This window comes from Haliotis rubra, unplaced genomic scaffold (assembly GCF_003918875.1).
Source record: "Haliotis rubra isolate DU_JTF1 unplaced genomic scaffold, ASM391887v1 Scf6, whole genome shotgun sequence".
In the NCBI taxonomy this organism is placed as follows: domain Eukaryota; kingdom Metazoa; phylum Mollusca; class Gastropoda; order Lepetellida; family Haliotidae; genus Haliotis; species Haliotis rubra.
Window position 1 is genome coordinate 1231998 of NW_025767301.1, and position 12905 is coordinate 1244902.

Consider the following 12905-nt stretch of genomic DNA (forward strand, 5'->3'; position numbering starts at 1 on the left):
AGAGCTTAGAACAATAGGTCAGCCCCCCCAACACAAGCGCCTGTGTTGTTTATGTTCCGGGACAGGCCTGGTTACAGCTTCACTTGATAGCTTAGGTTTGAGAAGGGATCCATTTCACCAGATAGTGCTGTATGATGGTGTCTGGCTCTTCACCTCTCCTGCTCAACATGGGATTCCTCTGAATGGTGTTTATTCCTGATTTGCAGTATAGTGGCCATTCTCTACACATAGCGATAACTTTCTGGTGAAAGTAGAATAAGTATAATCAAGTTCCATAGTTCGTGTGAGATGTCCAAGAAGAATAGAAACGATGTTGGAGTCTTGAAATTCTAACTTAAATTGATTTTATCCTTGTTTTGTAAACCTCTACAGTGCTTACACATATAATTTGCCCAATTAAGATGACATGTTATTATTTTTTGACTGATATAATTTTTACTTAGTTCTATGAATTTTCTGAACAAAATGGTTTTCTGTGTGATGCAGTTTCAGGGGTGGAAATAACCCATTGCCTGACGTCCAAGGCCAGTGTTTTTTCCTGTCGGGCAAGCACATTTGTATATCACGCTGTACCGGTGTCCAGTTGACATTCCAATGTTAGTTATATTGTTTATTTAAAAAATCACCAAGAAAATCAGCGGTATAGCTGAATAATTATCAGGGCAAGTGATTTTACATGTGCCACTGTACCGGAGTACACTAGCAATTTTAAAGTTATTTCCACCCCTGAGTTTGATCTTCAAACTATGTTTTGAGAACAGCTACAAAACTCTGCTTGAGAAGTTTCTGTTTGAACAGCATAAATACAATATACTTAGAACAACACCACATTCAGCCACTGTCGTACATATTGCTAGGCCTGAAATGTCATAACTGTATTCAAAATAGTAATGGCATTTTGGTTAAGTGTATGAATTTTAGGAAGTTTTGCTAGCTTTACCTTCATTACAATAAGGGGCTGTGGGATAGCCTAATGGTTAAAGCGTTGGCTCGTCACGCCAAAGACCCCGGTTCGAATCCCCACATGGGCACAATGTGTGAAGCCCATTTCTGGTGTCCCCCGCTGTGATGTTGCTGGAATATTGCTAAAAGCGGCTTAAAACCAAACTCAGTCAGTCATTACAATAAAATATCAAATCCATTCCTAGCTGTATACTTGTAATCTGAGACCAGCGTTAGCCTTCTGTGACATGTGAGGTACAGATAATCAATATTACGATCCAAGCAATATGCTCAAGCAGTAAATATTGTCAGGTATATGTAAGTATAATGATGTTCTCATGAAGTTGGACATAATCTATTTGACAACCTAAACAAACAACCATATGGAAACCTAAGCTTAACACAGGATTAACCCTGGCCTCTCTCCTCTCCCTTCAAAACTAACCCAGAACAGTACGAAAACTGAATCTACATGTGAAAACCTGACCAAATAACAGTGTGAAAATTGAAACGAAAAAAAGATAGGTAGGCCGGCATATACTTTTCAAAAACCTCTCCAAATAATAAACAAAAAGTGTCTTATTAAAGGTATTCTCCCTGCAACATTTTACTGTTCGACATGTTCAAAGAGAGCATTTAGAAAGGTATCCCCAACATAAATATTATGAATTGGGATATAATTTTCACAGTGTGAAAATTGAAACGAAAAAAAGATAGGTAGGCCGGCATATACTTTTCAAAAACCTCTCCAAATAATAAACAAAAAGTGTCTTATTAAAGGTATTCTCCCTGCAACATTTTACTGTTCAACATGTTCAAAGAGAGCATTTAGAAATGAAGAAAAATATGACAGCTTTTCATGCTTTTGGACATAGTTTCTTTCACGAAAAATGTGAACGTTGTAACTTTTTAATGCTAGGTTATTGATAATATCCGTTTTGTATTTGATAAGAACAATGTCCTCCTTTTCATTTTCGCTTCATGCATGAAAGGTGTATAATCTTGTGTCGCTATTTCAGAAACTCATGATGTTCATTATTTTTGATCAAAGGAATATTTTCTTCCAAAATGCAGTTATGACCCTAACGGACACTTTTACAGGATCTGAAATGGCTGGTTGTCAGATCGTCGCAACATCAAAATTGAATCCAATTTTAGTTCTAGCCTTTTTCTTTCATGTCCATTAAAGCAAAGTCCTTATTTCATTACATCACTCTTTCATCACGTGGCTATTCTGAAATGAATGTTGACATTCACTAGGAAGGTGCTGTTGAGATTTATTTTGTGCATTGTGAATGTGTTAACTCAGTGGCAACTAACCAAACTGCTGCAGTTTGTTAATAACACGTGCATAACATCCCCAGTTTGGTATTTGCTGCTGCTTCAGCCTTAATTGATCCAGTAATCAACATCGGTATGTCTTTGTCAAAGTGATGTCCATTGCTGTCATTTTCTGCTACATTTCACATGGACAGTGCACATGGTAGAACTAACTCATGCTCTGTGCTAATTGATTGATGGGGAGGAGAGAAGAGGGATCTTCATTATGCTTGATTAATAAACATGGGGGTAAATTGCTTGGCACTGGGCAGTTATTGTTCAGGAGGCTGGTACGGTTTGTCATGTATATATACAGGATTCAAATTTAAGTGCATGACAAATTGAAGAGAGTTGTAACATGCATATTGCATTTACTGGTAATTAAACTCCAGTTTATTGTCAATGTTACAGTTTGGATATAGAAATTTGGTCAAGTCTAGTTAAATTTAAATTTTGCAGGATTCACTTTTTTCTATGGCACTGTGTCATGTCTCACTCATTCCATATTATTTTGCATGGGAAAGGAGATGGGGAGAGTTTGGCTGGGTTATTTTTTTTCATTTTTTAATAAATATTTGATTACTGATTTTGTCAATGAGGTCCCTAGGTGGTTGTGAAGGAGTGGTGGGAGCCCAGTTACCATGGCAATGGATCTTCACGGAAAAACTGTTTCATGAGCAGATTCATTCCTTTTTTCAAATTTCTTTTTTTATTACATTGCTCCCTCTTTTTCTTAAGATTTTTCTCTCTCTAATTTTTTTCTGATTTTAAATAGTTAATTGCAAATATCAACTGCTCCCATCACCCCTTCTGTTTTCTATCTTTGTTGATTCATCTCTTGCATGGGATTTGTCTAGCAGCAACCACTGTCCTCATTTTCCTCGCTTTAATGGAGTAGTATGTTCGGGTAAACAACCTGGGGAAGCAGAGCTGAAGAACAGCCTGCGATTTGTGTTTCTGTTTTGCCCAAACCAAACATCATGGTATAACTAATTATATGTACCAGAATTACTGTTAAGGAAGCAATGATTCACTTAACTTCAGAAATGAGCAACTACCCTAAGCAATATTCTAACAATGTTTTTCATTGTGGTAATTAATTTGTTGACATGGGCTTAGTCTGCTAGTCTTGAGATTAGTGGAAATCTAGGAGGACTAGTTTTCTCCCCAAATCCAGTAAAGTTGTGTACATCTAGTCTGAAATGACGTGAGGTCCGTCGGTATTTTACTGTATCAGTATGTCACATGGTGGTGTTTCTTGAACAAGTGAATCATTGCAGCCTTTTAACAGTTTGTTGGTTGTATGCTCGTCACATTCCTGCATGTGTTTGTGCATGTAACGCTGCTAGACTAGCCACCCTCTTTTCTCTCTCAAGGGTGACCAGTCCCCTAATAAGCCAAACAACAGCCAGCACATACACCGCCCCCCTCACTCGCCCAATCAGAAGCCCTCACCCCCAGGCGGCAAGTCCCCGCCCCACAGCAAGCAGCCAGGACCCAGCCCAGAGCAGCAGCGACTCTCACATGAACAGGTTTGCCCATCACCACTTGTTATCTCCTCACTGTGTGGATATGAGATTTATACCATGAGTATGTTGCACAACAATGTACCATTTGTATGTTAATAGTTTGGCAGATAATTTTCATAGCACTCTCTACATGTTAAAAGGATGCTCTACAGAATCTCACTTACCGTTTTTTTTCATTCATACTATTTCATTCCTGCAGCAATTATCTTTGACTGGCAGCAAATTTGTATTTGATGTAAAAACCAAGATCATTTTCATACTTTTATTGAATTTTGATGTACATTTTGTCGATGTCACTACAATTTTTTTTGAAAACAAAATCTATTTAAACAAAATTATTTTGAAAAAGATTAATATCTAAAATATGTATGAATCCAAATTTTAGACCTGATGTCATAATGATTTAAAATTGACCAATTAAAACAAAATTTTGGAAAATTTCACTTGAGCTCCAGAGCTGAAGGCTGTAACATCACGTGTTCACAGAATAACTGAGTAGTGTGTCTGGCTGCTCTCTGCTTCTGACACCTAACTGGCATTACATTGCATGTGTAATGTTGTAAGTGTGCATGTTCAGTCTGCTGTCTGTGCATAAATCACACCCGACTCAGTGTCACAATAATCTTGTCAGTATGGTGTTCATTGTCTTGTTTTATCACCTGTTTTGAAATCTGTGGTGTAAAAAATAACATTTTTATTGTGTGTATTGCACTCCTTTACCTGTATTTGGTTTTGTCTTTCATTTTATGTTCCCATTCTTCTATTCTTTTCTTAAAACTATAAAGAATCTGAAGTTTTTTAACTAGACTGACGTCCAACCAATCAGGCAGGAATCTAGTGGAATGCATCAGAATTCAGTTATGCATTGTATATATCATGATATATTTTGGTTTACATGTTATTTATTTCATATGGAACACATTGTTATATGAATTCTTTCATTTGTCATGTTTGATTGTTTGATAGCGATTAAGAAAATGGTTTTGAACAAATATTGAAATACCTGGGCCATAGGAAGACAAACACAGTGAACCTATACATGCACGCTGAAATGTCTTTTGACTGAACACATACGTCGAAAAATGAAATTGCAAGCTGCAGTGTTTATGATATACAGGTGCCAAAAATCTCTAACCATGGTAATCAGTGTTGGTTTTTATTTTGACTTCTCTGGGAAAAAACCCTTTAAACACTATTTTGTCTTGGCTTCATCAGTAATATCTCAGTGGGACAAAATAAATTGGAATATTTGACACGATCAATTTTTTTTATGTAGGAATGAATGATTATCAAAAATAAGCCATTCTTTCTATGTTTTCCATAATCATATTTATGTCTATATGGCTTTAGTAATGATTCTGTGATTTTAAATTATAATTCACTTTCATTCCTGTGTGTTTCTGTGTATTTCCTCTAAAGGTATTGAAATCAGTCGCGGTTGTGTAGCCAAGTGGTTAAAGTGTTTGCTCAGGGTTTGATTCCTCACATTGCTACAGTGTGTTAAGCCCAAATTGGGTGTCTCTGCTTCTGGTGTTGCTGGAATATTGCATAAAACCATACCCACTCATACACTCACTCACACACTCGCTCATACACTCACTCACACGCTCACACACTCGCTCACTCACATTCGCTCATACACTCTCTCATACACTCACCCACACACTCGCTCATACACTCACAGACTCACTCATACACTCACTCTCACATTCATTCACTCACACACTGGGTCACACACTCACACACTCACTCATACACTCACTCACACACTCGCTCATACACTCACTCACCCACTCACTCACTCACATTCGCTCATACACTCTCTCATACACTCACCCACACACTCGCTCATACACTCACAGACTCACTCATACACTCACTCTCACATTCACTCACTCACACACACTCACTCACACACTTGCTCATACACTCACTCACACACTCGCTCATACACTCACTCACCCACTCACTCACATTTGCTCATACACTCTCTCATACACTCACCCACACACTCGCTCATACACTCACAGACTCACTCATACACTCACTCTCACATTCACTCACTCACACACTGGGTCACACACTCACACACTCGCTCACACACTCATTCACTCACTCATTCGCTCATACACTCTCTCATACACTCACCCACACACTCGCTCATACACTCACAGACTCACTCAAACACTCACTCTCACATTCACTCACTCACACACTGGGTCACACACTTGCTCACACACTCACACACACTCACACACACACTCATACTCACACACTCGCTCATACACTCACTCACATGCTCACACACTCGCTCATACACTCACTCACATTCGCTCATACACTCTCATACACTCACCCACACACTCGCTCATACACTCACAGACTCACTCATACATTCACTCGCTCACACACTCACTCACACACTCGCTCATACACTCACACACTTGCTCATACACTCACACAGTCGCTCATACACTCACTCACACACTCACTCATACACTCACTCACACACTCACTCACTCATTAACACCAATGAGTATGGTTTAGGCAGTACTAAGAATCATCAAAATCATTTATCTCCTTGAATGGTTTGAGACGTTTTCACATTAGGTCAATAGCTTAGAGATAGATGCATATTTCTGACATTACTATTTGTAGTTCCGAAATGCACTGCAAATGGTGGTTTCGCCCGGTGATCCTCGTGAGTTCTTGTCAGAGTTTGTCAAGATTGGAGAAGGTTCAACAGGTATTGTGTGCATCGCCAACGACCGATCCCGAGCCCAGCAGGTTGCTGTTAAAAAGATGGATCTGAGAAAACAACAGAGAAGAGAGCTGCTGTTTAATGAGGTGTGTAATTAATGTAGCCTTGTCTAAATTTGCCTGATTGGGACAGCTATGTGCACCTCCAGAACAGGCCATATTGTCACCTTTTCAATGCACTGGAAAAAGCTTTGGTTACTTGCAAGTCCAATTCTGGTTTTTTCTTTGTCTAAGCAGTAACTGACATTTAATATGATTATCATGAAAGCCAAAGGGTTTAAAATTGTTCTTTTTAGTAATTAACAGGTGATACCTTGAAACAACTTATGTCTTTGATGTTGGTAAACAGGATTCTTGTTGAAGAATAATGACAATTATTATGGATATACAACTTCTTTTATTCTGTGGAGGCGACGTTTCAACATAGGTTCTAATGTCGTTATCAAGCAAGTGATTACAACGACATTAGAACCTATGTCGAAACATCGCCTCCACAGAATAAAAGGAGTTGTATATCCACAATAATTGTCATTATGCTTCATCAACTCAACTTTTAAAATGCCCATCAAAGAAGGATTCTTGTTTTAAAAGAAATACATTCTGAGATTAAGGCGAAAGTTAATGACATCTTAAATATATGGTTAAAAGATGCTTGAAGTTAGTGTTAGTGGACAAGTTGAAAATGATCACTTGGGTCTACCCATGCTGGGGTTTATGAATCTGTGAATATGTAATCCCCAAACTTTCAACATCATGATTAGGACCACTAGACTTTCATGCTCAGTTTCACACTGCTTTGATACCCCATGTTCTGAATAACGAAGGATATGACTTTATGGATAACAGCGTTTTGTGTATTGCATAGAGTGATGGTTTGATGTTATTGACTCATCAACTTCTAGAATGTTGATCGAACAACTGGTGATACAGAAATGGAAATTTAACATAATTTCATTGATATGAGTTGCTCTAGTCATATGTACAGCCCTGGAAATTCCAGCAATTCTGCTAGCTAGGACTGCTTAATTGTATTCTGGACTAGTGAAAATCCAAAGATGGTAGTCCCTATTAACTAATACAGAGATGCCAACCCTTACTCTTTGGACGTATTATTACGATTTTAACCATTAAATTACGCCATTACACTTAATCTGCGAAAAAATTACGCCTTTCTACTCGTTTTGCGAAAATCAATGAAGGGGATAAAATTTCACAGGAAATGTTTTTGTAATGCACTAGTGCAGGGCTTCAGAAATGGCCTTACACCGATAGGAATCGCTTACTCTTAGCATTGCGCTCATTCCAATTAATTTGTAAGGAGTTAAAGTATTTTGTGTCACCTGACCAACAATTTTCGATGTATGGAACTTCATAATGATTAGTCACGTGTATTTCTGTCTAGAATCTTTCCTATTCATGTCAATAAACCTTTTTAAAAGTAATTTTTATAAAGTTATCACCTTTCACTAAGTAAGTGTTTTAAGTATTACACTTTTTAGGTCCAAATTACACTTTTTTGACCTCCAGTATTACACTTAGACTCAAAATAGGGTTGGCATCTCTGCTACTAGCGTGTGGGTTTTCTTATTCTGAACCATTTATTAAATTTCTGTTTTGGCAGAAATTGGGACTGGATATAACTCACAGAAAATATAACCATAGCAGACATCTTTGCCCCATTCAGGCAGGACTACAAACACAGAGTACTATTGAAATAAGTTTCCAATAGTCCCCTGAACTTGTGTTAAAATATTGAATTTTGTGCGTGCGTGAGAAATGTGTACAAGATGGTTACCATGACACTGGTTGTGCTGCAGGTGGTTGTAATGCGAGACTACCATCACCCCAACATTGTAGATATGTACAACAGTTACTTAGTGCTAGATGAGCTGTGGGTCGTCATGGAGTTCATGGAAGGAGGTGCACTCACAGATATTGTCACACACAGCAGGTAAGCACAGAGGCATCTTGTATTCCTTGGGTACATAGTCATAGTCATGTTCATATTTGTACTTTCGAGTTGTCAAAACTGTCAGCATACTGATTTACTGAATGTTGAGAAGGATTTTAAAATGATCTTAAGTGTTTCAGAGTACTTCTTGCCTGAGAACTAAATCTCAGTAGATATGGTATCCACAGGACAAATAGGCTGCTGATATGCCTTATGCACATGAATGTAATGACAAGGGCCTCAGACATAACCTCAGTCAGTGCAGAGTTATGTCCCCTACTTGTTGCACAAATATGGAGAAAAATAATCAGTCAGACCCTCAGATAAACCCAATTAGCTGTACTTTATTCATGATTATTTTGAATTGCCTACATTCCCTGCACATATATAACTGATTAAAGCATCATCACCCCGTTAATATTGCTGTACCAGGATGTGTAATCTGCTTGTGTTTCCAGGATGGACGAGGTGCAGATAGCAACAGTGTGTCGGGCCTGTCTGAAAGCCCTGGCCTTCCTTCACTCTCACGGAGTCATCCATCGGGACATCAAGTCAGACTCCATACTGCTGTCACATGATGGAAAGGTCAGTTGTGATTGGTAAAATCTGAGCAACAGCATTATTAATCATGTCTGCATTGAGTGTAACATTGTTCGTTGGTCATGCAATTTGAAAATAATAATCAATTATTGATTAACTAAATCGCACACAATAAATCTTTTGCTATCCATGTGATGCAGGATGTCCATCCATCTATCCATCCATGCTGGTTGCTTTCAAAATCAATAAACAGCACAATGGGATAAAAGTGAAATATGTCTAAGCCTCACAATTTGCCTCAAATTTCAGGTGAAACTGTCAGACTTTGGTTTCTGTGCTCAAGTTACTATGGAGCTTCAGAAGAGGAAGTCACTGGTAGGAACCCCATACTGGATGGCGCCAGAAGTAATATCCCGCCTTCCATATGGCCCAGAGGTAAGGCATATTGTGGACTTGACGTGTGTATTGACGTGCATCTGTTTGATCTGATAAAAACAGCCATTTGCCACATAGATGGCATTATGAAATAACTAGGATAGAAAATTTGTGTGTCTTTAGTATTAAGTAGTGTGCAGCAGGTATTCCATACCAACTTCTGGTACTGTTAAATAGTATTGTGTTAAATATTCTTTGTGCATCACATTTCATTTCATCTGACCTCCATGAAGGACTACCAGCTGAATTTGAAATTGCCTACATTGATTGCTTTTAGATTGAAATATGTATCTACTTGCCTGAGATTAAGAGAAATTTCTGCAGTTTTATACTCTAAAACCCCCCAAAGCATACATGGCGTGGTGTACTGGGGGTATTAAATGGACGTTTCCATGGCAACAAGTTCGACTTTGACTGAAATCCGGTAGAACTCTTTTTCCGTGCTCATTTGTCTTGGCACATAGATACATCTGGTGGTGTACTGGTGCCTTTTGGTAGTTTTGGAATTCTGAATAAAATATTTTTGGTGTTTCCATGGCAACAAGTTCGACTTAGACTGAAATTGTAGTAGTGGTCTTTTCCGGAGCTGTACTCTAAAACTGTTCACTATTTCTTCACCAAACTTGGCACATAGATTGGTCTGGTGGTGTACTGGTGCCTTTTGGTAGTTTTGTAATTCTGAATAAAATATTTTTGGCATTTCCATGGCAACAAGTTTGACTTAGCCTGAAATTGGTTATAGTGCTGCTTTCTGGAGCAGAACTTTAAAAACCTTTCAATACTCTCCTTCCACTTTTCTATATACACACCTAAATATTTGACATAATCATAACTCGTAGACATAATCATGAAGAGTATTTTGCCATTGAGGGGGATATTGATGACTTTGTCTTCTTGTTAAAATCCAAATGAAGAGCATGACTAGGGACAAAACCGTTTCGTAAGGACCTTATTTTATTATTTCCTTACTGTAGGAAAAGGGAAATGTCCTTTCTCATCAAAGTCCATATGATAAGCATGGCATGACCTGTCTTCAATTACTGAATCCTATTTTGTACTAAGCGCATGTAGCCCAGGTTTGTAAATTTACTGTGAGTTGCTTCCCTTAGAATGCCAGAATCCAGTAAACATTGATTTGATTCGCTGTTCACTCACTCACTCACTGATGTGTTATGTGATTGTCTAGGTGGACATCTGGTCCATGGGCATCATGGTTATTGAGATGATAGATGGAGAACCACCTTTCTTCAATGAACCCCCACTACAGGCCATGAGGCGCATCAGAGACATGCCTCCACCGAAACTGAAGAACACACACAAGGTGAGACAACACACTGGCATATTTTCTTCTTCCTTACAATGTCCTGATTAAGGAAACTCTGAAAGACTGGTCTGAGCATTTCGATATGTAGTTACACAGTTACTTCCCTTGGCAAGTTGTCTACAAAGAAGCTGTGCTGTTGTTGATTATTTTTAACTTCTTACCAACAGCAGTTATTATTTAAGATCCGTCCTTCTTCATTATTATTGGGGTAGCCTCGTTGTTAAAATGTTCGCTTGTCACGTTGAAGATCTGAGTTTGATTGCTCACATGGGTACAATGTGTTTAGCCTGTGTCGGGTGTCACCTGCTGTAATGTTGCCGTGATATTGCTGGAATATTCCTAAAAGCAGCTTTAACCCAGACTCACATACGCTTTCATTTTTCTGATGTTTTATTCTGATAAGATATCTGTATGTATAGTAAAAACTCTTGTGTTGCTGAAGAAAATAATTCTAAATGGAAAACTGTGCTTTTTATTCATATTACATATATCCTTACTTTCAGGTAACCAATTACCATTATTACATGTAGCTTTTCTTGATAGCCACATACAGCCACCATCAAAACAATGTTCAAACTGATGTCCTTGCATGTCTTGTGAAATATCATTTCTGAACCTGTGAGGTCAGATAAGATTTGTATTCATTACCCCATGTGTATCACAAGAACCAACTGAAATAGGAACTGGGTAGTCAAGCTCTGACTTCTCTGATTGTATATTCTGTCCCTCCTGATAACATGGATAGGGGGCTCAGGCTTTTATTCACAGGTTTCCCTGGTCCATGGGAGCAGTAGCTTAGTGGTTACAGGGGGCAGTGGGGTAGCCTAGTAGTTAAAGCGTTCGCTCATCACACCGAAGACTCGGGTTCAATTCCACATGGGTACAAGGTGTGAAGCCGATTTCTGGTGTACACTGCCGTGATATTGCTGGAATATTGCTAAAAGCGGCGTAAAACTAAACTCACTCACTCACTAGTGGCTACAGTGTTTGTTTGTCATGAATAAGGCCTGCGTTTGATTCCCATGTGGTTACACCATGTGAAGCCATATCTGGTGTTCTCGCTGCGGTATTGCAGGACTGTTGCTAAAACTAAAAGCAAGTAAAACAGCATACTTTCACACTCTTGCTTCTTGTCCAAGCGTAATTATTACTCACAGGCCACCATGACGAAAACAGAAATTTGTGGCATTAAACAGCAATCAGTCAGCTAATGTTTCAATCATGTTGTCAGGTTTCTCCAAGACTTCAAGGCTTCCTGGACAAGATGTTGGTGCGTGACCCGACCCAGCGAGCCACCGCAGCCGAGCTGATGCAACATCCCTTCTTGCGTGAGGCCGGCCCTCCATCCTGTCTGATGCCCTTGATGAGGAGTTTAAGGAACAGCCCGTGCTGAAGTTCCTGTGATTAAAGCTCCTTGCATCATCCACCAGATATCTTAATCCTGTGTTCCTGGCAGGTTGTGCCTAACCCTGTTGTGAGTTTAGGCTTTGACATAGCAGCTTCCAGAATACCCCCCTTCTGTAAATACATCCATATATGCCAGCTTACAGACTTATGGTGTAACACTATCTTAGTAAGTGGATTGTATGGGTTGTGTGTTTCTAACAAATATCAGCATGCTGAGGACCTGAAGCTTTGGGCTGTGTTTGACATGTATTGTGTAAGCTTGCAAGGTATATTGGAAGAAGATATGTTGAAGACAGCTATATTACAGGACAGTACAGAACAAGGTTCAGATTCATTTAGGTTCAACAAATATGGGCATGAACAAAACATTGCTCATTATGGACTGAAAGTATTATTTGGATGTGTTTTAGAGAACTGCAAATGTTGATTCCATGTTATCGTTTTCATTTGTCATCAAGATTATGAAGTCAAGACCAGAAGGTTTAGATGATAGAACCCAAGGGGCTGACAGTCTGTGATGAGGGAGCAAAGCAGGGGTTGATATATGTCCACGTATAACGACTTGGTTGACTCCTACAGTACTTGTACAGTGTTTAACATTTGTACTCTCACAGACCGAGTACAGTGTTTTACATTTGTACTCTCACAGACCGAGAACAGTGTTTTCCATTTGTACTCTCTCAGACTGAGTACAGTG

At 38.9% G+C, this 12905-nt stretch overlaps 1 protein-coding gene across 1 annotated transcript in view; it reads left to right on the forward strand.

Annotated features, from left to right (window-relative positions):
* LOC124255335 (serine/threonine-protein kinase PAK 4-like) overlaps positions 1 to 12674 on the forward strand; it is a 28244-nt gene extending 15570 nt beyond the window's left edge. Inside the window, 7 exon segments of the mRNA XM_046689231.1 lie at positions 3639 to 3794; positions 6450 to 6638; positions 8369 to 8502; positions 8961 to 9087; positions 9352 to 9477; positions 10664 to 10798; positions 12033 to 12674. Coding sequence (XP_046545187.1) covers positions 3639 to 3794; positions 6450 to 6638; positions 8369 to 8502; positions 8961 to 9087; positions 9352 to 9477; positions 10664 to 10798; positions 12033 to 12194 — 1029 coding nt within the window. The 3' untranslated portion in view covers positions 12195 to 12674.
* Positions 12675 to 12905: the final 231 nt, after the last annotated feature.